General features: G+C 42.0%; 1 protein-coding gene across 1 annotated transcript in view; it reads left to right on the top strand.

Annotated features, from left to right (window-relative positions):
- Positions 1-1,680: 1,680 nt before the first annotated feature.
- cps1 (carbamoyl-phosphate synthase 1, mitochondrial) overlaps positions 1,681-27,037 on the top strand; it is a gene marked incomplete at both ends in the record, with an annotated part of 94,588 nt that continues 69,231 nt past the window's right edge. The window contains 20 exons of the mRNA XM_080785933.1: positions 1,681-1,803; positions 3,860-3,969; positions 4,414-4,558; positions 5,043-5,132; positions 6,180-6,236; positions 6,529-6,621; positions 7,694-7,783; positions 8,600-8,728; positions 9,388-9,494; positions 10,576-10,717; positions 13,111-13,188; positions 14,059-14,154; positions 18,400-18,495; positions 19,178-19,367; positions 20,107-20,264; positions 20,591-20,719; positions 21,947-22,091; positions 22,674-22,884; positions 23,581-23,779; positions 26,344-26,520. Of these exons, the coding sequence (XP_080642059.1) occupies positions 1,681-1,803; positions 3,860-3,969; positions 4,414-4,558; positions 5,043-5,132; positions 6,180-6,236; positions 6,529-6,621; positions 7,694-7,783; positions 8,600-8,728; positions 9,388-9,494; positions 10,576-10,717; positions 13,111-13,188; positions 14,059-14,154; positions 18,400-18,495; positions 19,178-19,367; positions 20,107-20,264; positions 20,591-20,719; positions 21,947-22,091; positions 22,674-22,884; positions 23,581-23,779; positions 26,344-26,520 (2,565 nt within the window). The remainder of the gene's footprint in view (positions 1,804-3,859; positions 3,970-4,413; positions 4,559-5,042; positions 5,133-6,179; positions 6,237-6,528; positions 6,622-7,693; positions 7,784-8,599; positions 8,729-9,387; positions 9,495-10,575; positions 10,718-13,110; positions 13,189-14,058; positions 14,155-18,399; positions 18,496-19,177; positions 19,368-20,106; positions 20,265-20,590; positions 20,720-21,946; positions 22,092-22,673; positions 22,885-23,580; positions 23,780-26,343; positions 26,521-27,037) is intronic.

Raw genomic sequence — 27,037 nt, 5'->3', positions numbered from 1 at the left:
TGAGTCCATGGTGAGTGAGGGTTCAGTTGAGCCATTGCGTGCGAGCAAAACAAGAAGATGACACTGCAGTATCACACGACAAGTTGTAACGTTTATTACACACATAGAGAATATTGCTGCATTGTCGGGCAGACATCTCCATCTCCATATTCTAACCTTTTGTGTTTTTTCGTAAATGAATGAATGCCTATAGGCTTACTTGATCACACTACAACATCACACAAAAGTATGAAAAGTAGCAAATGCACAAGTTCGAAATGTGGCACGAAGCGATACATTTTGAGCTAGTATATAGATCTGCTACTTTGATGCTTTTTAATTTGAATCCTGAGTAACAGTTTTGGACATATGAGGTTTCCACCCCGACAGGCTACTGGGCACATGGCATGACCAGAAGATTATGAGGACCGCAGAGTAGAATGACGAGTAACAAAACAAATTCATCTGGTATGATTGTGCACATACAGGTGTCAGTCTTCCTGATAAAGCAGTTGATGCACATGTCAAGTGTATCAGTATGTGCTTAATGCAGATGAGAGTGAATCAACACAAATATTTAGCTGGCCAAGCAGATACATGACCTAGCTTTGTTACATTTGCAAAGCTGTTGTGACTATAAATAAATATGATTATGATGACCGTTCGACAAAAGCAAGCACAATTCTACATAAATAAAAAGATAAGTGGTATCAAAGGTTTGTCACAGAGAATGGGGGGGGGGGGGGGGGGGGGGGGACTGGAACTGGCTGGTTTATGGTTCCAAGTCAATTGTAGCGTGATATTGCCTGATGTGACCCCGGTAGGTCACAGTCAGTGCGTTCAGACTGCTGAACCCAGCAGAGTGGCAGGCAGCAGTCACATTACAGCCTAGTCTTCTCTCCACTGAGAGCACACAGTCCTGCCACAGTCAGCAAATACACAGCCACCACCTCTAATCCCACTGCCATGGAGCCCCTCTCCATTGTCACACTGTCTGTCACTGCTCCTGCTTCAGGCTCTCACTCAGTCACAAAGGAAAAAGACCCTAATGAGCACTTCCCAAAAGTTTACTATAGAGGCTTAGGGAATATGCCATGTTTCAATTTCGTTTGACTACCTCCATGCTGCATGAGGTAAAAAGTAAACTTTTATAACTTATGGTAGCTGGTTATAGGCCTACCCTTTTCAGAGACTTTATTTGAAAACCACTTCATGGAACTTGGCCAATTATTGTTGCACTGGCATACCCATTTTGACACTTAAACCAATAAATACCCATTCGAATGTTTGACCTAATAAAAACGTGAATCAGTTAATTGACAAAAAGCTCCGGGCGACAGCGGGGGCGAGCCCCCTATATGGACGAACCAATCCAAATCAGACGCACCACAAAACGATGACAAAAACAACTTCCAACCAGCCAGTCAACTCTCCCTTTCCCCCCACGTCCATCTGATCAGTTGTATGTACACACACGTGGGGCAGCCCTGTACAGCTCCAACCTGGCAACCTCCATTCAGTCATTCATTAGTAAAAAAAAACCCAACCCCAAACAAGCACAGTTTATCCAGGAGTTACAACAGCAATTTGACGACTCGTTTGGCGGAAAGTAAACAAACAACGCCAGCTGCGCTTGTCGGGCAGCCAACCGCTGGCAAAAAATACATTATTTATCAAAGTTCAACTCCAGGCAGGACTACTATGACCAAGATTCTTTCAGCTTGCAGCGTTGTCAGATCTGCGAGGCATGCATATCTCGTTGGCAGAAGACTGGGGAATGCTGCTGCCTGTTTCAGACCGACGGCAAAACTTTTCAGCATAAAGGTAACAGTGACAGTGCAATGCACGGTTGTCTTTGAAATGCTTTAATCTGTACTAGTCCTACCTAGAGACCCAAACAAACCACACCAATGATTCCCTAATCGCTATGCAATAGTTGCATCATGTAGTTGCATATGATGTCCTTAAAACGGCTTTGTTGCAAGTTGCAAATTGTGCATTGTTGTGGTTTGGGCCTATAGCTCAATGGTTTATTAATTAAAAATAAAACTTGTCTCCTGTTGTGTACTCCAATATACTCCAGTACTCCACACAACCGCCGCGTGTTGTTTAATACGTCAGTCGGTGGGGGGACCCGGGAGTTGTTCAAGTTAAAAGGCAGCAGCTGAGCCAACAGCGTGGTGCTTCAGAATGTGAAGTTCAGTGCAGCAGCATCATCATTGTGCCAAGTGCCATATACAGTAGGCAACTAGGCATAGACAATAAGACAAAGTAGATTGAAGTGTAAATTTTGATCTGATAATGATGCACCATCCATGTTCAAAATTATATATATATATATATATATATATATATATATATATATATATATATATATAAAATAATATTACATTTAGGTAAAAAATTACACTTTGAAGTGCTGCCCACTCATGTTCCTCCAAATATGGGGTGGGTTTACCAGAGACTGATAACTGCTGGTATAGAGGGAAATTATGGGTAAAACATACTGTATACCGGTAGTCATGTATACATTGTTTTGTTATCTAAACACAGGGCGAAGTTTCATACTAAATCTTTAACTAATTTGGCTGGGGACCCACTGGAACTCCCTCAAGGACCCTGGACTGGACCCCACATTGAGAACCACTGCCCTAAAATGTCATTCACCCAGGGGTCTCTCAATCCATCCCTGAAAGCTATAATAATGTCATTCTTTTGAAATTATATCTGTTTCTGGCTGTCTCCCACCCTTTTCCCCAATCGTCCTCCCAGGCACATCGTGCCAGGTACAGAATTTGTCTCAGCAGTCAGCAGCATTCACAAACAATAGCTTTCCCTCTGAGCATGACATCTGAGGTAGGGCTGGGCGATATGACTTAATAATTCAATTCAAAACACTTATTTGTAATTTTGTATATCACCTTTCAAATGCGTCACAGGCAAGAAAATGTAGCTTCACAATTAAAAGTCTTGCTACTATAGTGGCTAGTCAGGGTAGTCAGTCAATCCTGGTCAATCCGATCAGATGATCTCAGGAAAGCTCTCTGAACCGTCCCTGAAACATCTGGGATCCACACGTCCCAGACTCTTCACTCTCATGGCTCCCAAACTGTGGTACAACAAACTCACCTTGTAGTTAGAACTTCAGACTCACTCTCAGTTTTCTGATCAAAGCATTTTGATCAAAGATCCCGGGAGGAGATAAATATAATTTTTATCCCACGATTTTGTAACTCATTTTTCACCCCTGTGTCAATTATCTAATGTGATCCTGGGCTCTACACACCCTCCGCCAATCTGGGGAGAGCAACGGACTTGAACTCATGCTTCCTTCATGCATGAGTGTCCAAGTTGCTCCTTTACACCTGACGGGGGAGTTTCCCTGGTTGGACGTAGCGTAGAGTGTGTGTTATACACTTGCCTAAATGCTCCTCCTGACGAAGGCCAACTGTGGCTGAAACATCGTTTAAATAAACTGAACACTGAGAGAAGCAAAGCTGTGTGGACTTTCATCCTTTTAAATTACTTTTGGTTTAACCCAGGACTCAGGAGGCTATACCATTTTGCCTCGATTGAGTCGATTACGATTACAATTGTTCTAATAATGAAACTAAATCAGCTAGGTGAGTAAAATACAAGGCTCAGTTAGTCAGACTAATCAATTTAGTTAATTATAGAAAAATCTATTGGAACTGCTTCATGATCATTTGTTTCTGTATAATGTCTGTTTCAATATATTTCCGATAAATTGTCCAGCACTAGCCTCAGGTATTTGGCTAGTCTGACTGGGATGGTATTTGACTGTCCTGACTGGAAGGGTATTTGGCTGTCGTGATTGGGAGGGTATTTGGCTATCCTGACTGACTTTCTCCACTCCCAGGCCCAGACGGCCCACCTTGTCTTGGAGGATGGTACCCGGATGAAGGGCTTCTCCTTCGGGCATGAAGGCTCAGCAGCCGGGGAGCTTGTCTTCAACACTGGCCTGGTGGGGTAAGAAGGACAGGTGCCGTGTAACTACTAACTCATGGCTCTGTTCACTTATATAATAAGAACTAACAAAGTGACCTGTGCCGTGAAACATTATTTCACAGGTTCTGGATTTGTTCCCATTTACGCTAGTACAGCTGGGTTCCAGATACGGTTCTTCTCAGTGCTCAGAGCTAACTTGAGAACCCAGAACTCATAACTAGTGAAAATAGCAGATTTATGATTTTCTTTAGTACAATAATTGTGAGAGCGTAGATTGGCTTTTAAAATAATTAAGTTGTCTCAATCAGGTGTCCAAAACTTACTTTCAGGATTAAAATACAAAAATAGCAAAAGTAGCCGCGTTTTGAGCGTTGCAGATCTGCTACTTTTGATACTTTTGTGTGACCCTGTAGTATGCATTAAAGAGGTTGCTGCCTGACTACAACAACCATATATATGTTCCAGGTATCCCGAGGCTGTAACTGACCCCAGCTACAGGGGTCAGATCCTGACCCTGACCTACCCCATCGTGGGGAACTACGGCGTGCCCAACACCCAGGAGGTGGATGAGCTGGGCCTGAGGAAGCATGTGGAGTCAGAACGCATCCAGGTGAGGCACGCTAGGCTGTCTGGCAGCCATACAGTAGCTAATGATTAATTGTCACAAATAATTGTTTTTTTTGCATTTATTTATTCCTGTTGGCCTTTTAGGCTTCGTAAACACAAATTGCACAGGGACAAATGACAAATAACTTAAACAACATCACTAACATATTTTATTTATTTTTTCCAAAAATGTACAAAATAGCAGAAATAGTTGATTCCCATATTTTTTTAAATATATGGACATATTTTAACATGGAAACGATGTACAATAATGCAAAGATAATTGCGATTAGGCGGCCACGAGTGTTAGGCCCTGTGTCCACCAAGGTGGTTTTTTTCAGAGCGCAGCACATGTTTTGGAGTGGTACTAAGCGCTCCAACGTTTTTGTGTGTTTATGCATTATTATTCCACAGCATCTAGGCACCACGCTGTGCATTTTGAAGCGCTTTTAGGTGAACATATTGTAATTTATTTTCTTTTTTTTTAGGTGTCTGGTCTTCTGGTGCAAGACTACAGCAAGGAGTACAGCCACTGGAACTCGGTGAAGTCCCTGGGTCAATGGCTCCAAGAGGAGAAGGTAGGGATCCAACATGGGAGAAGATGTCTGCAAAAGCATTAGATTAGATGAAAGTCTTTTGGTGCAGGGCTCAATAATGCAATAGTGAAGAAATAGCCAACATGAACATAGTACTACATACTTACTATGATGTAGGGCAGAGCGATTAAATAATCATTCTAAAACTGTTAGTCCCAATACTTGATTATGATTGGCTGGTTTCTGATTATGAGAAAGAAATAGAGTCTGCAACACTGGTAAGGGAAAACTCAGCTCCACTGGTTTATTGATACAACGTTTCGATCACTGGGATCATTGGGATCTTCTTCAGTCTGAGAGGGTCGGAGACAGTTACAGTATGTAACTTCCCTCATCTACCCCGGATTTGAACACAATTTCCTTCGCAAGTGCTGACATTATTGCCATTGAGCTAATAGAGCCTTCCTGCTTGCACAGTGGAGGAATTTATTCTTGACCTTCATGTCGATTTGTGTCGGATCCTGTGATTACGGTGAGACATGATTTTTGGCACGATCTGAACGTCTCAATAGAAGAGCTGGGAGACCAAATACAACCACCCCAATTGTATACGTTGTATTGTATACATACTCTACCACACAGATTGGACAAAATTACATTTTAAACCGATATTTAGAACCAATAATCGACTTGCTCATGCTCATGTAGGTTAATTGATAATCTGGTTTTAAAAAAATAGATTATTTAAATTTCTTATATCGAATAGATATTTTTATAATCGACTCGGGACTAAACCGATTAGCCTGATTAATCACTTAACCCTGTTGTTTAATTTGTTGTACAATGGTGGCGTACAAACGTAGTGAAAATAGCAGATCTACAAGCTCATGCAACGTGTCGTGTCGTGTTCGTGATGAAATAATTCATGTTAATTCATTCAAAGTGGTGTGTCTGACAAAAGTTTGAAAATAATTGTGGTATTGATTTGAAGTCATATCGCCCAGACCTACTATGATGCTTGATTTCATATCAGAAATGATGCATATGACAGAGTTCATTTTTATTGTGTAATCTTCCTTCCATTTCAAGGTTCCTGCACTTTTCGGGGTCGACACTAGAATGCTGACCAAGCTGATCAGAGACAGGGTAAATGTACATTATAATCAGTCTTTGTAATTAGTGATATCTGCTCAAATATTATGTATACAATATAAATATTAAAGTAAATCACAGATTTCGTCTGCATCGGGTGGAAGCCTCATATGACCAAAACTGTTTGAAGGATTCAAATGAATTATTATAATTTCTTTGCAAAAGTAGCAGATCTACAACCTCATACTTTTCGAGCTTGTGGATCTGCTAAATTTGATGCTTTTGTGTGACGCTCTAGTGTGTTGCCTCTGCTGACTTGAACGGCTGCTTCCTGTTCTACCACCAGGGTACAATGTTGGGGAAGATAGAGTTTGACGGACAGCCTGTGGAGATGTGTAACCCCAACGATAAAAACCTAGTGGCCGAGGTGTCCACCAAGGTGAGGGCTGCTCACTATTAATAACATATGATACGGGTGAAACAGTTAATTGAATTAATAATTTAATAATCAATAAGCGATCCCTATACTGGGCATTGTAGATAAAGATTTTCTCCAAAACAGAATGTAAACTGATTTTTTTTTTGTGACACATTTTTGCAAAGGAGTACTAACTAGGGAAAAACAGCGTTTCTTGATTACTATATTAATCGAAAAGTTAATAGAGAGAATAATCGCTAAGAAAGTTATCGATAGTTGCAGGCCTGATGTACAACACTAAACACTTTTTTAACTACTTAGGTTCTGTCATGATTTATTTATTTTACTTTTATTTAACCAGGTGAAGGCCCATTAAGATTGAAATCTGTTTTTCAAGGGAGCCCTGGCCAAGAAAGCAAGACAAAAACACCTGAAGTAAACTTTTAAAGTCATCGAAAGCTCAATGTGATTCCATGACCATGCAACATAACAACTAAAAGCCATCTTTTACTTTCTGTGGACGGATGAGGGACGATGATGAAACCCAAACAAACCACATCTTTCCCCAATACAGCTAGTTACTGAATGCTGAATTCTCTCATGGACTTAACTTTACTGTCCGTGTGGAGCTACAGTCGCAGCCTGCTGTATTTTTAGTTACCGCCATATGTGGACCAACATTCTGTGTTGATACTCTCCATGTAACTACCCCGGATTTGAACCCGGTTTCCTGCGCAAGTGCCGACATATTTACCATTGATCCAATAATATAGCCTGCTTGCTTGCTCAGATCAAAATTTGTGTCAGATGCTGTCTAGGTGAGACATGACCTTTGAGTTGACACAATATAAATGTCTCAATTAGACACAAAATTCAACCACCCGAATTATATAAGTTATATTTTCTTTACATACTACCACACACATTGTAAAATAAAAAAGTGTGAAGAGAGAGGTGCAACTATACATTTTTGTATTGTTATAGTTACTGTGCTCTGTACTGTATGGTAGTGTACTGTGCTCTAGTCTGTACTGTACTTGAAAACATCTTTGAGAAATGACAGAGTTACCTCATCTCCATCGTCCCCATGTAGGAAACCAAAGTGTTTGGAAAAGGAAACCCTATCAAAGTGGTGGCTGTGGACTGCGGCATCAAACACAACATCATCCGGCTGCTGGTGAAGGTAAAGGAAGAGAAGGCAAAAAAAGTTTACAAAACAACAGTTGTAGTGGAAAGTACAATTTTGAGGTATTTGTATTTTTTAATTTTCCAATATCCAGTACTACTACTACTCTACATCGCAGAGGCAAATATTGTACTTTTACTCCACTACAATTATAAGAAAACTTTAGTTACTTATAGATTTAGATTATTATCATTACAAAACATACATTAGCCCTGTATACAGCCAGGCAGTAACAAACACATCTTTTATTCCACCAGAATCACCTTTCTACCTGTCACCTGACCTCACACGGCCCACTGGGCCCACCCACCTTGAACAACAGCCAATCTCGCACATTGTTGCTGCTTTACACACAATTGTACTTTCCAGCTGCATTCTCACCAAGACACCAACAATAATGTCCCACTGTCCCACTTTGACTGTTATGCGAACGAGAGGCAGCTAACGATTCGATCTGATCAAAACATGGATTAAAGAATATAAACCCTGGAAAACGTAGGCTACGGTTCTGGCAGGCTGCATGACTAATTTAATCCTACGGCTTCTACGGTTCTGGCGGGCTTCTTAATTTATTAGATAATAAAAAAATGAGACTGGGAGGTTGGGGTTCAATCCCCAGCCTGGTCATACCAAAGACGATAAAAAATGGGACCCAATGCCTCCCTTATTGGCACTCCGCATCAATGGTCGGATTCCTATACCGTAAAAACGAAAGGACAGCGTCAGAACGTAAATGCAGTCATCTTTCTGTGTGTGTGTGTGTGTGTGTGTGTGCGTGTGTGTGTGTGTGTGTGTGTGTGTGTGTGTGTGTAGCGGGGTGCAGAGGTACACTTGGTGCCGTGGGATCAGGACCTGATCAATCTGGAATACGATGGACTGTTCATCTCCAACGGACCAGGAGACCCTGCTCTGGCTCAAACTCTGATCGACAACGTCCGCAAGGTACTGGAACACACCCGAACAATATAATTATAAACCCTGTACTGTATGTATACAAGGTACTGGAACTTAAATAAGAGGTCAATTCACAACGCATCTTTTGTAAGTTGAGGTCCCGGGGCTGACACCAAATGTATCTTTTGCATCTTGACCTGAAAAGTTGGAGAACCCCTGCCCCAGGGGTCTGTCCCCTTCTTCTTTCCCTCTAGTCTACACCAAATCCCCTCTGATCTGATCTACTAGCTTGTGTTGAAAGCTTGTAGAGCTTGTAGACCTTACCCCTGTGGTTCTCAACCTTTTCAGGTGGTGACCCCCCGTAACATTTAATATTTGAACTGGGGACCCCCCACCCTAACAAGCACTCGCAATTGAATTGAGACATTACATTTGGTTTGACTCTAGAAGAATATTGTGAAAATAGGTGAAAAAAGAAGAAAAAAATATTATTTGGCCAATGTTAGACCAGTTTTTATAGTATAGTTTAGTTTTTTGTTGGACATTAAATAGGTCTTAAAAGTCCTTAAATTGTCACCTTACTGTCATTTGGAGACCCCTCAAAATCACGTGGGGACCCGCCTGCGGGTCCAGACCCACGGTTGAAAACCACTACCCTATCCAACGTGTGTGCGTGCGTGTGTGTGCGTGTGCGTGCTGGTGTGTAGGTGCTTGAGAGTGACCGTCCCCAGCCTGTGTTCGGCATCTGTATGGGAAACCAGATCACTGCTCTGGCTGCAGGAGCCAAGTCCTACAAACTGCCCATGGGCAACAGGTACGTTTTATTGCTTTAAATTCTTATCTTTTATCGTTTTTTCCTAATAAAGTTGTCCTTTTAGATGTTCTCTTCCCTGGCCCCTACACATGTAAAGCGTCTTTGAGTACTCGCACTATATAAATCATAGATATCATTGCCAAACCATTATAAATTGCTCATTTTATATTCAATACATATATATTCCATCCATTCTTGAGTTGTCCTGACTAAATTATTATTATTCAGCCCTCCCTCCCTCCCTCCCTCCCTCAAACCAGCCTGGTAATATAAAGACTGCATAGACACCCAAGTGTTAACAGACATCATATTGTGTCTGTTGGGTGGAAACCTCATGTGTCGAAAACTGTTACTTTTACATTTAATAAGTAGCAAGCTCAAATTAATCGAGTCTAATCCCTCCCCAGTGGACAGAACTATAAGTGGGAAGATTCACTTCCCAATTTTATACGATACCTGATTCTATATTTATATTGCGATTCTTAAGTATATGGAAATTCTACGATTAATTACGATTCAATTGCCCCCCCTCCGATGCGCACACACACACACACACACACACACACACACACACACACACACACACACACACACACACACACACACACACACACACACACACACACACTCTCCAACAGTTATTTTTACACTACATTTCATTTATAAACAATTTAATCATTGGGAAATAAGGACAGTATATCATGACTCAAGTCATATTTCCCAAAACAATGCAGCCATAGCATTGGAGACAGTCAGTCAGTCTTTGTGAGATCAGCAATATAATTGCTGTGCCAGTGGTACATGCTACATATGTCCGTCGCCATCTGCTGGCTGAAAGCGGTAACTTGTTTCACATCAGAGAACACACACACACACACACACACACACACACACACACACACACACACACATTCTTGTCATTAAAAACAATAATTAAAGGGAAACTTAACCCTTTTTGCTAAATAATTGATGTTTGGGTGAAATGTCCCTTTTAATTGAATCGATTAAATCACATAATAAAGTGTGTGTGTGTGTGTGTGTGTGTGTGTGTGTGTGTGTGTGTGTGTGTATTGCCCCCCAGAGGGCAGAACCAGCCGGTGCTGAACGTGATGACGGGCCAGGCTTTCATCACGGCGCAGAACCACGGCTACGGCATCGACAGCACGTCTCTGCCGCCGGGCTGGAGCCCGCTGTTCGTCAACGCCAACGACGGCACCAATGAGGTTAGTTCTCGAAGCGGGGTCCGGGGACCTTCCCTGGAGTACTTGAGGGGGTTCCATGGGGTCTCCCAGACCAAAAGTAGTTACTATGGTGTCACAATTGTTTTTTTTACCACTTTAACCCTATCTGGTATGTTCAAAACATCTTGAAAATGTTTAAATCTTTTGTAAACATTTTAACATTACTCTTGTATTGGGGTCCAAGCCACAAAATGTTTTCAGATGGTTGTCCGTGGCCAAACACATAAACACACCGTGGCCAAACACTGTGACCCCACAAGACCACCCCCCCCGCCCGCACGGTGCGGTGGGCGCTATGAGACTCATCAAGTGCCATAGCTGGGCGCTATGATTTAATGGATTAAATAACCCTGGGTGTTCAGGGTGTTAACCACTGAAGCCGTTATTTTTTATTATAATTTTTGTTTAGCTTTAAAGTTTTTATTAAGCATAGAAGAGGGGTATGGACAGAAAAAAATGCAGTACATATGTTATGCTTCTTTTTCTATTTTTTACATACAAAACAGAGAACAGACAGGAAACAGGACAGTTCTGCTACTACATGGACAGAATTGTTTTTGAGTTTATTTGGGTGGTCACAAAACTGAAACTGAAACAAAACAAAAGCTAGACTAAACAGAACAAAACGAAAGACAAGACGAAAACAACCTCCCACTTGGAACTTTGACACCTTCTTCTTTCACCGTATAGGTTTATTTTTAAATAGAGTAAATAGTAGTAATAGCCAGCAAGGATTTCATGAGCATAAGAGAAGAGAAGAGAGGATAGATATGAGAAGTAGAAAAGAGAGAAAGATAGACGGAAGTGAATGGTGAGATAAGGATAAGGAATGAGGTTGGTGTGCGGAGTAGGAGGGGAACACCATGGTTTATAACTATTGGCCTATGGGGTGTTCAGAAGACTTGACAGATTCTCGAGATAGGTTGTTGTCGGACCCCAGGAGGAGGTGAATCCTCCTGGAGAGCAACGTAGATCGTATTCGATTTTTTCGAGATTCAGGAATTACATGGTATCTTTCAGCCAATGGTCTGATTTAGGGGGGAGTGAAGATTTCCAATCTAGGAGGATTCTCCTTCGAGCGAGTAATGATAGAAAGGCTATACAGTTATGAACCTTTTTGTTTGTATTTTTAGGGAGTACCACTTCAGGACAGGGGAGTAAGGATATACTAAACATTTCTGATAAGGATCGAAATATAGCAGTCCAGTATTGTATTAATTGAGAGCATGACCAAAACATGTGTATTAAGTTAGCTGGGGATATGTGGCATCTATCATACTTGTCGTCAACACTGGTATACATTCTAGCTAGTTTAGCTTTGCAGTAATGAGAGCGGTGCAGAACTTTAAGTTGAATTAAGTTTAGCCTGGAACATGAGGTACTACAATTTACCTGAGTGAGGGTGTTACTCCACGTCTCATCCGTTATGATTTCACCTAGTTCCCCTTCCCAGCCTGATTTGGTTGTATTGAGAGAGGTGGTCCTTAAATTAGAAATAATGTTATAAATCTAAGACAAAAGGCCTTTTACTTGCAACGGAGCATCTAAGATGGATTCAGTTCCAGATTTGGGAGAGATGTTAGGAAAAGAAGGATTGTGTGATTTGGCTAAGTGACGGATCTGGAAATATCTAAACAAATGAGAGTTAGGTAGATTGAATTTGGATGACAGTTCCCTGAAGTTAGCAAAAATACCGTTGACATAAATAAAGATCCTCCAGTCTAACGAGTCCTGATCTAGACCACAGAGAGTAAGTTGGGTCTGAACAGGTGCGGGGGTGAACAGGTGGTTATTACGTATCGGGCTATAGGGAGAAAGTTCTCTGAGGTTGAACGAGGATCTGAATTGGGACCATATTTTCAAGGTGTTCCTAACAATAGAGTTGGAGGTATAGCGGTTCTGGGAAATGGGAAGGTTGGATGTAATAAGAGCCAATAGAGATGTGCTCAAGCAGGAACTGGCTTCATTTTGGCACCAGTCCAAATCAGGATCGTGAACCCAACTGACCAACTTAGCAGCCCAGTACTTAAAGTTGAAGCCGTTATTTTTGTTGTACAACAATATTGTTGCACAAAAACAGCCGATCTACAAGGTCACAGTGCTTTGTAGATTTACATTTTTGTTTGTTTTTGATTAAATCAATTAGTCTAAATTAAATCAATTTAGATCTGGTGTAACTTATGTCTTTATACCATTCAATCTGGGAGCTACCTCTGTGTTTCATTAGTTGTTGCTATATATGTAGCAACATTTTAAATTTTAATAAGAATTGGAAGGTTTTCAGAAATCGGTTTTAGAAGGCTTTTCTGTTGCAAGTGCAACCCTAATGGAAATGACCTTTTCTTTTCTTATTGGTTTCCTTTGTGTTGTTGCAGGGCATAATGCACAGCAGTAAGCCCATCTTCACTGCCCAGTTCCACCCCGAGGCTAAAGGAGGTCCAACAGACACAGAGGTGAAGTAGTGAACTTCTTTAGACCGCTCACACACACATCCAACTATCTGTCAGCATCAAGCCCTTCTAAGCTACGTGTTGATCTTTAAGGGCTTGATAATAGAAACCTATTATCAAGCGTTTGCGTTTTTTTCCGTAAATGAACGCCTTACTTGATCATAAAAGTAGCAAGCTCAAAACGCTGCACGGGGTGTCGTGTTTTGAGCTTGTCAATCTGCTACTTTTGAATTTGAATCCTGAAAAGTAACAATTTTGGACGTATGCGGTTTCCACCCACCATAGACATATACTTTGTTGTGCACCGAGAGCAGAACTCAAGCAGACAACGTTTTGTGAGCTTGAAGATCTTTCTAATTTAGCTTGTAGAATTCTTCCCAATGCACAAGAGAATAGTTGTACAGAATATAACCTCTTATCACGGATAACTTTCTTAAAAGCTCTCTAGGCAGTGTGAACTTTCTTTCATTGGAATACCGGTACATTTCATTGAAATAAAAAATGCTGGTAACCTTTGTAATCCCATGTCTAATGCATTAGAAACATCCTTGCAGTATGATTCATTATAATCTGCTTCTAACACTATAAGACCTGCACCCTACTCGGTGCAACTCAGGAATGCGTCATCTTCTTTTTCTTTTATATTGTCGCTGTCGGCCAGAAACCTTATCTCCATATATACTTAACTTTTAGTTTTTTACTCTTTTCATAAATGAATGCCTTAGTTGATCATACTACAGTGTCGTACAAAAGCATCGAGCTAGAGCTTGTAGCTTGTAGATCCACAAGCTCACGTTGCGAGCTTGTGCATCTGCTATTTTTGAAACCTTGTGAAAAATATTGAAAATGCTTAATTATTTTTGTCTCCTGCAGTTTCTCTTTGATGTCTTCCTGTCCCTGATCCGAAACAAGGATGCCAACATAGAATCAGTGATGCCCAAGAAGCCATACGTTCCTCCCAGAGCTAAGGTGGGTCACGTCATCCATCACAGCTCAGTAGTGTGCTCCGTTCAGCCACCCATACTAGGGATGTCCCCAAACATTTTATTTAGCTCCCAATCCGATTCTGATCATTTGATTTTGAGTATCTGCCGATACCGATTTTTCCAGATTTTAATATAAAAAAAACTTATTCCATATCACAATATAATATTTAATATTTATACTAGGGATGTCCCGGTAACGTTTGTTTTGCTCCCAATCCGATTCTGAAAATGAAAATGACGTGATCAGCCCCGATTTCACGTGATCGGATCGGGACAACCCTACTGTGTACAGCATGACCACACTCCAATGCAGGCTTAATTGTCTCCACCAGGCCGAAGGCATGGGGAGAGAGTATGTTCTAAAACGGTTAGTCTCAATACTTGATTCTGATTGGCTGGTTACCGTCACGTGACCGTTGTAAATTTCATTGATAACCCACACCTTCAATCACTTTATATCATTCCTAGCCGATTCCGCATCTCTGTAGCTGTACTGGGGAAGGGGAGCGCTTGATTGCCTTACAAACCCATGCCCTGCGGGCGTCTAAGCACCGCCCGGCTCATATGACTGTGAATGTGTGGCTCCAGGCGGCCCCGTAAAGACATCAAGTGCTATTCTCCCGTCACATAGCCTACTTGCCGAGCAAAACCAAGAAAGCTTAGAGAAGGAAAAGACGCCAACGTCATGGTGTCACGTGACTGGACGCAGGGGTTGCCTAGCAGTATCGCAATGTAACATGCTCTACAAGTGGTTAAGTTTCAGAATAAATACGCAAATTAACAGTAGCCTTAGGACCAACCTGCCTAGTATAATACAACAGTAGTTTTAAGTAGTACAACGTAATAGTAGTCTAGTAATAACTAATAATTGTAGTGAAAGTATAATATTTGCATGTGAAATGTAGAGGTAATATTAAACGATTTAAGTGTCATGTGTCCCTCCAAATATAGTAGGCATAGGCATACCTTATTAAAGAAGTTAATGCTTGCTCTATCAACTCCAGACATTGCCTTATTCAGTTTCAAGTTAAATATGAATGAATGACTGGCTAAATGAAATTGTACTGGTACCACGGAACGTGTCGCGCATCGCGGCATGCACACAGAACAGCTGTATAGCCTAAGCCTAAAACACAATAGTAGACTTAAAATGGTCAGACAAACATCCTTACTGCACACTAGCGAAACTAAAAGGTTTGCTTTTGACGAATATATCTGTAACTGTTTCTTTGATGGAGGAGAATACCACACAGCAGCAGTAGCCTACTGGAGCCATAGCAGTCCACACTGCTGTTAAAGTCAAGTGTGCATGGCATGCTTACCGGCTACGTGCGCTCACAGTCACAGTCACCGATCAGGTATAAACAGTTAAAGCTGTTGTTATGCAAAGTAGTGGCTATTTGAATTCGGCACGGTACTTTACACGGTGTGAAAATAGGGGGAGGTGGGCGCCAGTAAACCTAGACCACTGGGTACTTGGTGGTGACTTCAAGACAGTATAAAGTAATGTGTGATGTTATGTTACAGAAGCGTTTATTTTACAATGTTCTCAATCATTCAGAAAGTGTTCATCCACTGTTTCATCACCAGCAGGCTTGACTATTGCAACGCTCTCCTGTATGGCTTACCCAAAAAGTCCATTGGTTACAACTGGTCCAAAACGCAGCTGCCCGCGTGCTGACAAAGACTAAACGCAGAGCACACATTACACCAATTTTAAAGTCCCTGCATTGGTTGCCTATACATTTTAGAATAGATTTCAAAATTATTTTACTTGTTTTTAAAACACTAAATGGAAATGCACCTATCTATTTTTCAGAAATGCTTCCAAAATATGTGCCAGGCAGACCACTTAGATCATCCAGTGCTGGTCTCCTAGAGATACCAGAGACCCCAAAAACAAAAAAATATGGCAAAGCCGCCTTTAGCTACTACGCCCCTGTGCTGTGGAACAGCCTGCCAAGGGATCTACGGTTCTCTGAATCTGTGGACATTTTTAAACGAAATCTTAAAACACACCTTTTTACCTCCTAGATCATTACATGTCCTTTTCCTGTGTTTAGTCTCTCCTTTTTATTATTGTTTTTATTGCTATATAGTTGATGCTTTCCTGCTTTGTTTTTGCTCTTTGTGTTATATGTACGTATGTATATTTATGTATATGTATATGTGTGTATATATATATATATATATATATATATATATTATATATTTATTATTATTTTTTGCTCTTACTGCAAAGCACTTTGAACTGCACTCGCTGCCTGAAAAATGTGCTATATAAATAAAGATTGATTAATTAATTTATTTATATGCTTGTCTATACTTTGCTCCATTTACGTCAATATTCCACCGCAGTCAATGTCTGCTTCAATTTGGTACTCTGCCACCCATTGTGACGAATCTGCCAGCTGGAATTGCAGACAGTCTTCACGTTCAGAAACGTATTTGTGCTCTTTGGATAGCTCTATAAAATTACAGTGTACAAATCGAAAAGCAACACAGCAGACAACAATGTGTTATATGTCTTCTTTTCGTTTCCAGAAGTGATTATTTTACAAGGGTCTCAATCGTTCAGAAATAGTTTGTTTATGTGCTTGTCCACTCGGCTCCATTCACTCCAATGCATTCCCAGCAGATTTGACACACAGTGACGAATCTGCCGGCTTGAATTGCAAGGTAGAGAAAATTACTTTGGCGTCTTTTCCCTTTAGATGACAAACACCCACTCGGAAAACAACCTGTCACATTGCTTCTTGTATATTCCTGGACCGATTATATGACAAAGGTCGCTATCGTTCATAAATAATGTTTGTTTACAAGATGTCCAGCGGGCTCCCATCCACTCCCATGTATTCATCGAACTTCCGATGCGAGTTTTGGCACATGGGGGCGTGGGGGGGTGTCATGGCGCAGCCCCGGCGTCCAGTCACGTGACACCATGACGTTGGCGTCTTTTCCTTCTCTAAGCTTTCTTGAGCAAAACAAGGACGTGATGTGGCTCGCCCATTGTAAAATACCCGATAACCTGAGACCTCTCGTGGCTTATTGCTTCATTTTGCACTCCGTCTGTGTGTGTGTCCGTCCGCCCGTCTGTGTACAGCTGATCTCCGGCACGTTAACCCGGTCGATGCCAAATTTTGCACACACTCCCTGGATTCCAACATGTACCTTTCCAGAACGGCCTGTTATAGCGCCACCAGGAGGCCGACTTTTGAAAAACACTTTTTTATATTACTCCTCCAGATTCTGTCCAAAAATCCCGCAAATCGTTACACACTATCTCTATAGTCATGTGTTCAAGACGGATCTGTCCGATATTTCATATCCCATCCTAATTGGCTAACATTGGCTTTCAAAGTTTGCAGGATTGGCCCGTTTTGAACAAAAAGCCTCAAATCATGAACACAGCGTGCAATTTACGTGAAATATTTCACAGACTTTCCTACTAGGCTGAGGAATATATCCCACCCATTTCACATTGTTATAGCGCCACCAACAGGTGGATTTTTGCAAAACACATTTTTGGAACAAAATGCCCGAAATAATCCAATTGCCATCCAAGGCGTAAGAAGAAATTATCACATTGGCCTATTAGATAAAGATAGAACTAGATAAAGTGCCCCTTGGGGCACTTTATCTAGTTCTATCTTTATCTAATAGGCCAATGTGATAATTATTATTAGATAAAGATAGAACTAGATAATGTGCCCCAAGGGGCACTTTATCTAGTTCTATCTTTATCTAATAGGCCAATGTGATAATTATTATTAGATAAAGATAGAACTTCTATCTATCTTTATCTAATAGGCCAATAGGCAATAATAGGCCAATAATAGGCCAATAGGCAACAAAATGCCCGAAATCATCCAATTGCCATCCAAGGCGTAAGAAGAAATTATCACATTGGCCTATTAGATAAAGATAGAACTAGATAAAGTGCCCCTTGGGGCACTTTATCTAGTTTCCTCTACTATTATGACAACAAATGTTGGCCGAAAACTAAAGAAAAAATAAGCTATGATGATGACTTAAACTAAGGCTAAATTTCATCAACAAAGAAAAACTAGACTAAAATGTTAAAGGGATCCAGTAGAACTAAAAGACAAGTCATTTTATGTTTGGTTCTGCTCGGTTGTTGCACTCTGAAAGTGTGTGTGTGTGTGTGTGTGTGTGTGTGTCTGTGTGTGTGTGTGTGTGCCTGTGTGTGTGCCTGCCTGGGGTGTAGGTGTCTAAGGTGCTGGTGCTGGGGTCTGGAGGGCTGTCCATTGGCCAGGCTGGGGAGTTTGACTACTCTGGATCTCAGGCTGTCAAAGCCATGAAGGTGAGCGGGAAAAGAAGGTCTCTCTGCAATACCTCAACAGATGATAGGTCATTATATCCTCTAGTTTCAATGTGCAGATTATAGTTTATGTTTTTTTGTTTTTGCTTTCGCCTTTATTTTATATTTTCTTATGGAGGGACAGACAGTAGGCTGACAGGAAATGGGGGGGGGGGGGAGACATGCAGTAAAGGCCGTCGGGATCGGGAGTTGACCCCGCGGCACACTGCCAGACTGGATTACCAGCCAAGGTGCCTGGACCGCTGAGCCATGGCCCATGCCGCAGATTATTGTTTTGATATTATATTGCATGGGTCTCCAACAGGGAGTCCGGGATCTACTACAGGGGAGCCTCCTTTCTTTTTCTTTTTTTTTCTTTTTTTTTTACGTTAACCACTTGGGCCCTAGTATACCGACTTTATTACTCGCTGCGACTCACACTCTTGTGAACTGAGCGGTGCAGGCTGCTCAGCAACACCATTGGCTGGCTGCAGTTAGTTATAGTGCTCAGGGTGAACGGCCCTTTAGGCTGTTCAACAGTGCCACTTTAGGTCACCGAGCGGTACTGCAGCTGTTCGTACGACAGACAGACAGACAGACATTGGAGCGGTTAGGGTTAGGGTTAGGGTTAGTCTAAAAAGTTAAGACTATGGAAATATGATATTTCGGCCCAAACGTGTTGTAGGAGGAGAACGTGCAGACGGTCCTGATGAACCCCAACATCGCCTCGGTGCAGACCAACGAGGTGGGCACCAAGCAGGCCGACTCCGTCTACTTCCTGCCCGTCACGCCGCAGTTCGTCACCGAGGTCATCAAGACGGAGCGTCCGGACGGCATTCTGCTCTCCATGGGGGGGCAGACGGCACTCAACTGTGGTGAGGAGGACGGGGTTTCACCCGTTTCTGTGTCCAGAGAATGTGGGGTTTGTCTTTTCAACTCCGTGACCATGAGTTCGTTTTTACCAACATGTTCTCACCCCCCAACTCGTCACATGGGGCAGTGGATCTTTTTTCATGGCAATTAATGTATGTGGCCACGGACCTCCATCAGAAAGGATTTTAGGACCGCAACGCTGGCCTAGTGGTCCGGGCACATGGATTCAAGTTATCATTCCACAGAAGCCAGCATGTCTTTTATGGAAGTATGTTGCACAGCGATAATAGCTACTCTACAAGCATTGAGAGTTTGTAGTTTGGCTATTTTGGTTATTATTTTAAGATTGGAGGATTTAAAGTGGTCAAACTAGCAATATATTCAGATGTATCTTCCATAAAACCCTAATTTCAGCAGCGGGAGGGCTACAAGAAGTTTTTGCAGCCCTATCTTCCAGTATTGTACTTAAAAAAAAAAGATTGTATCCTTTATTTACCCAGGGTAGTAGTTGAGCACAAGTGCTCATTTTTAGCATTTTTAGGTACTGTATGTTGGTGTCCTGTTCCTCACCTCCCTGTGTGGTCACTTCTCTGTGTCCAGGGGTTGAGCTGTTCCTCACCAACCTGTTTGTACCTGTCTGTCCGGGGGTTAAGCTGTTCCTCGTGTGTGTGTGTGTGTGTGTGTGTGTGTGTGTGTGTGTGTGTGTGTGTGCGTGCGCGTGTGTGCGTGTGCTGTGTCCAGGGGTTGAGCTGTTTCAGAGCGGCGTCCTGCAGAAATACGGGGTCAAGGTGCTGGGCACCCCCGTGGAATCCATCATGGCCACCGAGGACAGACAGCTGTTTGCTGACAAACTAAATGAGATTAATGAGAAGATTGCACCCAGCTTTGCTGTCAAATCGGTATGAGCCCAAATCTGATATACTGGCCTCTTTTCTTTTTTTTCTCTTTACTTTATTTTAGAGCTGGGTGATGTGATTTCAAATCAGTATCACGATTATATAAACGTTTTGCCTTGAGTCTAATGAATGAACAATGATTTTAGATTTGACTTTTCTATACGCTGCACTCATAAATGTTCATAAGCCTTACTTTATTTACTCACTATGTATTTATCTCTTAGCTATGAATGGTCTCTTTTAAAAGGAGACCTGTAGTCAGTTGAGACTGTTTGCCAACAACAAAACAAAATATGAATGTCTGTAATGAATGTGTTTCTTCCTTCCAGGTGTCAGATGCCCTGAAGGCAGCGGAGACCATCGGCTACCCTGTGATGCTGCGCTCAGCCTATGCCCTGGGTGGCCTGGGCTCTGGCCTGTGTGACAACAAGGACAAACTAGAGGACACCGCTCGCAAGGTTTGGGAACATGTACACCTTTAAAAATGATCACATATTCCCTTGGGTTGAGTACTGAATTTGATACGTTTAATGGTAAGGACCGAATGATGTCAGTAGACTCCTTACTACAGAGCACTGTTTCCAAAACAGTGGGTTGGGATTCTGGACCCATTTGTGGGTCGCAGAGATGCGGACCCATTTTTATGGTCCCTTCACTTTTGTTTCCTACATTTATTTTTAATTATTGATTCAAAACCGTTTCAAAAAACATTCCCCAAAAATCTAAATGGTTCATGAATTTAAAAGAAATTAAATTATAATTATTTTCATTAATTTCATGAAGAAATAATAGTCTCCAAAATATTCCATAAATTACAGTATGAAGATCTACAAGCAAGCTTGTAAAGCTGCTATTTTCACTAGTTTGGATCCCAGGCAAACATCTAATTTCTCTTTTGGGTCCAGGGCTAAAGGATTTGGGAAGTGGGCACCACTGCTACAGAGTACTGCTTCACTTAAAAACACATACGTGTACTCTTGAGCGCATCTTGAAAGAAAGTGAGTGAGCGGATATTAGTAAATGAGGCAACCTGAATGCACCATCACGCTTGACAAACACATGGCCAGCCCTGTGTCTGTCTGCCCAGTTGAGCCCTTACATTTTTTTATTTGAGAGAGATTTAACTTAATTTATGAACTATATTACATTATTGTCAAGTGCAAGCCTCTCATGCTGTAATAGACTATAATCGACAGAGGAGGAAGTCGGCTTTTGGTTGCACTTGTTTGAACATTATATGAGTTGTTAACTTTGTTTTCTGTTGTAATCGAAATTTTGAAATTACTCAATAATTTGAGCAGGACAACATCTACAGCATCTGCCTGTAATGCTGTCTAACCTACTGTGCTTCTTTGATAATTAATTCGTATCTGCAAATTTGTATTCTGCAATAGCTGTACGATGTGCGAAACGCTTACAAGATTTTTAAGTGGGCCTTGATCCAGAAAAGGTTGAGCTTCACTACTGTTTTGGAAATGTTTGTGTTGAAGCTCCAATTATAGCTTGCCCAATGGGGGGGAAAAGATTTAGAATTCTGTGTTGAATTATAAAATACAGAGAGAGAGAGGATTGGTTTTGTCTTGCAATGTGGTTGCCCCACTTTCTGAAGCTGTCACATTGATCAAGTCCATGTGTGTGTGTGTGTGTGTGTGTGTGCGTGCGTGTGTGTGCGTGCGTGCGTGCAGGCCCTGGCCATGAGCAGTCAGATCCTGGTAGAGAAGTCTCTCATGGGATGGAAGGAAGTGGAGTATGAGGTGGTCAGGGACATCGCTGACAACTGTGTCACTGTCTGTAACATGGAGAACTTTGACCCGCTGGGCATCCACACTGGTACCAACAACACACATTCTGTTCTCTTCATTTGAATTTAATACATTCACTCAGATTATACTCTATTCTGTTCTGTTCATTTGTTTTTAATTAATGAAATGACTCACTCAGTTTCTCTTCTGTATGAAAAGAAAATCTCACAAAACCCCAGATCAGACTCTATATGGTTGCTGTCTGGCAGAAACATCTTTGGCTATATCTTTTCCCACCCTTTAACCCTTATCCATAAACTAATTTATCATTTTTTACTATTAAAAAAAACCTTTTGAAATAGTTCAAATAGCCGATCTATGTCTCACAATGTCTAGAACTATTTTAAAATGTTTTTCAAAATAGTAAAAAATGGGAAATTAGTTTAGCGATAAGGGTGGTGCAATATGGAGCCCCTTATCTCCATATTATAACTTTCAGTTTTTTTTGTAAATGAATGCCCTACTTGATCATGCTACAGCGTCACATAAATGTATCCAAAGAAGCAGATATACAAGCTCTAAGCGCTGTGCGAAGTGATCACACGACAGAGGCGATATACTATTAAGTCCAAGCTCTTACCCGCTGATGGCTCTCGCTCCCCGCCTCCAGGCGACTCCATCGTGGTGGCGCCCAGCCAGACGCTGTCCAACGAGGAGTACCACATGTTGCGCGAGACAGCCATCAAGGTGGTACGCCACCTGGGCATAGTGGGCGAGTGCAACATCCAGTACGCCCTGCACCCGGCCTCTCTGGAGTACTGCATCATAGAGGTCAACGCACGCCTGTCCCGGAGCTCCGCCTTGGCCTCTAAAGCCACTGGGTAAACAGACCTCCACAGGTGTTTCTCTGCTCTGCTACACCAATGTGTCTCAAAGTGTCCTTGAGTGGGTTCCAAATGGCCATGTACGGGTGTGTAACTCTGAGAGTTATGGGGGTCCTTGAAATTTAAATATTTGAGAACCAATGCACACTAAATGGAACAGAGCCTTAATTAGTATCATCTGTAACACCTGTGAAGGAAGTAGGGAAGTGGCACGGAAGTAGGAAGAGTTATGTGTGCATATAGCCCATTCCACTGGCTGGTTAAGACTCGGGAGACCCGGGTTCGAATCCCGGGTCTGACCAGGCACTTGATGACTGTAACAATATGGAAATAGTTCTGCTGAGCTGAGGTGTAGTAGTACAGTAAGGAATTTTCTGAACAAGGACAAAGTGTGAACACTGAATGTGAATAAAAAAGTAGCCTAGTGAATCTGTGTCTATATTCCACTGCACTGTATCTGACTGCCTGGTGCATTGTCCTGCTGTAGTAAACTGTTAAGAAAGAAAGGGCTGCACTCCGTAAAAGCCTGTTTACATCATTTAATAGTCCATATGTAATGTCATATAAACCATTTTAGGCTGTCCAGCCTTCATCTGTGTGTCACACATAGGATGAAGGCTGGATGGTCGAAAACATTTTAGTAAATGGAGATGGAAAGTATAAACCTCATCATACTCCTCCCCTCTCCTACAGATATCCACTAGCGTTCGTGGCAGCCAAGGTGGCGCTGGGCATCCCACTGCCAGAGATCAGGAATGCGGTGTCTGATAAGACCACGGCCTGCTTCGAGCCCAGTCTGGACTACATCGTAACCAAGATCCCCCGCTGGGACCTAGACCGCTTCCAGGGCATGTCCCTGGAGATAGGGAGCTCCATGAAGAGTGTTGGAGAGGTGTGTGTGGCTAGTCAAACTTGAGTGGAGCTTAAAGGGTAAGACCACTTTTTTAGACGTTTGGGTTGTTTTCTTACCTTATTATGGGCAAACTATTACATTCCATGAGTTATTTCACTCCGTTGTGTTGTTTATTAGCAATTTAAGAAAAAAAAATAGGGTCCATTGACTTCCATTGTAGCGGGGAAACAGCTCTCAAAGTCACTCTTTTAGCACATAAACGAACGCAACTGTAGGAGCCATTTGAAGAGAGGCATTATTTGTATTATTATTATTACCAGTATTATTTTTGACCACCTGGTGGCGGGCTTGAGAAACACAGCACATAGAAGGTGACCACTTATAAAGGTGACACACAGGGGCACTAGGCAGGAACTAGACACAGGGAATGTTGGGAGCACACCGTTCTTACCAAATGTAATGGCAATCCTTCCTTCAAATTTTGTTGCCCATTACTTCACAGGTGGTGAAAGTGGTCGTACGCAGCAGTGCACACAGAAACATGAAAGATGGATGTCCAGTCGTAGAGCTTAGTTTGCCTGTATTTATTGAAGAGTTGTGCAGTTGAGATGAACATACGAATATAGAGATTATCCTGTTATTTTGTCTGCTGGCTGTATGGTAAGCTGGTAAGAACGGTGTGCTCCCACCATACCCTGTGTCTAGTTCCTGCCTAGTGCCCCTGTGTGTCACCTTTATAAGTGGTCACCTTCTATGTGTGGCTCCGCGTCGGGGAATCGAACCCCGGTCTCCCGCGTGACAGGCGGGGATACTCACCACTATACTAACGAGCTGATTCTGACAGTTCAGGAAAACTCATGCGTTTTTATTTTTAATAAAACTTTGTCTTGTTTTGACTAATTTGTGTAGAAAGAAGATCTGGTAGGTATGCCTACGCCGACCGAATCACTGCCATTCGCGTCTGATCTGATTGGACCAAAACTATACACCACTTCCTTATTGGAAACGACGGGGATGTAAACAAATGGATTTGATCTCGTCTGCTTGACACTAAAAACATACACAATGGATGTGTTTGAGGGAGACACTTTATAAGACACTTTAGAAGAAGTGTGTAAAGTGTCTGTGTCTGGGATTTCTCATATGCGACGGTGCATCTCAAACAGCGTGGAGACTTCTGTTTACAAACGAAACCTCGCAAGACGGCCCGCGAGAGTTGGGAACGCCATAGTACTGCTGCAGTCTATCTCCGACTAAAATAGTAACTTTATAAATCTATCTTAAAAGACGAAAATAAAACCGCATGAGTTTTCCTGATGTCATAAACTGTCAGAATCAGCTTTTGTTGCGTTGGTTTATGTGCTAAAAGACTGACTTTGAGAGCTGTTACCCCGTTACAATGGAAGTCAATGAGCGACTATTTTTGTTTCTTAAATTGCTAATAAACAATACAACAGAGCGAAATAACTCATGGAATGGAATAGTTTGCCCATAATAAGGTAAGAAAACAACCCAAACCTCTCAAAAAGTGGTCTTACCCTTTAACCAGTTGAACCCCATCATCCTTATTTTGGGGGGAACATTTAACCTTGTAACACCCAGCGTTGCAATAATACAACATATTTTAATGAATGAATGAATTTTTTTCACCTAAACGTCATCATTGATGTTCATTGTGATGCCATTGGTCATGATATTTGCATATAAATACCCCCCACAGAGGCTGAAATTCACACAAATTAAAATGTCTGGACTCGTTTGAACAATTTTGAACCTATGACCTTTGACCCTGATACAAGTATGTAAAAACTTTTTTTGTGGTCATTACAATGTCTAGAACATGATTTATTTATTATTGTGAAAGATATCAACCAAATGTAAATGTATTAATTTATTATTAATTTATTAATAGCCAATAATAAATGTACATACTCACCGTCACAACACGTCAGCGCGTTGTGAGCTTGTACATCAGCTATTTTCGGCAAAGAGATTTGGTGTAGATCGGGGGGAAAAAGAGTGCAACTCATGTCCGTCTTTTGTCTAGTCAAGTATAGATGAATTCAGAAACGGGTCTCATGGTCCCAGCTTACGTATTTCCTGTAGGCGGAGCCGACATAATACTACTTTAAATGCTTAGTATGAGGTATAAAGTACTTGTGCCTTGTGTTCATAAAACAGAAAGATTTGGTATTTGGTAAGACTGACGTTATGTATCTTTCAGGACCTTTCACTGCTTTGTCTCAACCATTATTCTATGGCTCTGGTCGGTGGATATTTTGACATTCCGTTTTTTTTTTTTTTTTTTTTATGTTGCCACTACTGTTGGAGCAGCCATAAACTACACAGGTTCATCCCGATGTTCTGGGCATCTTTGTAATGTTAGTGTTAGTAAAATGCAGTTAAAAGAGTAACGTTTGAGGCAGACTAACAATCACTCTACAGTTCACTGTAGTAGAAGAGGTGCAGGTTTACCCCGCAGCTATGTTGGCTCCGCCTACAGGAAATACGTAAGCTGAGACCCGTTTCTGAATTAGTCTATTGGGTCTTAGCTCGAGGTTGTTGATTATGTCAATATGTTCTTGTCCTCTGTGTACGTGCAGGTGATGGCAGTGGGTCGTACCTTTGAGGAGAGCATGCAGAAGGCCCTGAGGATGTGTCACCCGTCCGTGGATGGCTTCATGCCCCGGCTGCCCATGAGCAAGGCCTGGTCCCCCAACCAGGACCTGCAGCAGGAGCTGGCCGTGCCGTCCAGCACACGTATCTTCTCCCTGGCCAAGGTACACACACACGCGCCATGCGCACCTCAGCTACACTAATCCGAGAGGTTGGCCATGGAGTTCAAGTCAGCTTTTCTCTGGGTCTCACAGCACACACACACACACACACACACACACACACACATACACATACACACAGGGCTCGACAGTGCGACTAGGTACTCGCATTTGCGACTAAAAATATCACCGTGCGAGTTGTAAAATTCAATTTGTAGCACAGGTGCGACTACAGGATTTGACCATTCAATCGTGATAAAGACAAGTCTCTGTCTACAGCAAGTGCACATTCTATAGTCGTGGTTCTATACCTACATTTATATTTCTGAACGGCGGTGTCGTTCGCCAAAAAGAGAAGAGCTACAAGCCAACAACGTGTCGACTCTGTCGAGGCTCAATGCGGTGTTCATTTGAAGATCTGTTCCCTTTGCTCCCACCGCCCCTCCCCTCCCTGTGTTGCTGCTCCGTGCTCTTCCCTGTCACACTGCTTGCTAAAGAAGTCAGAGCGAACTCAGCGGGA

This window comes from Protomyctophum bolini (assembly GCF_963924005.1).
Source record: "Protomyctophum bolini genome assembly, chromosome: 16".
In the NCBI taxonomy this organism is placed as follows: Eukaryota; Metazoa; Chordata; class Actinopteri; order Myctophiformes; family Myctophidae; genus Protomyctophum; species Protomyctophum bolini.
Note: the sequence above shows the minus strand (reverse complement) of the source record. Positions and strands in the feature narration are given on the sequence as shown.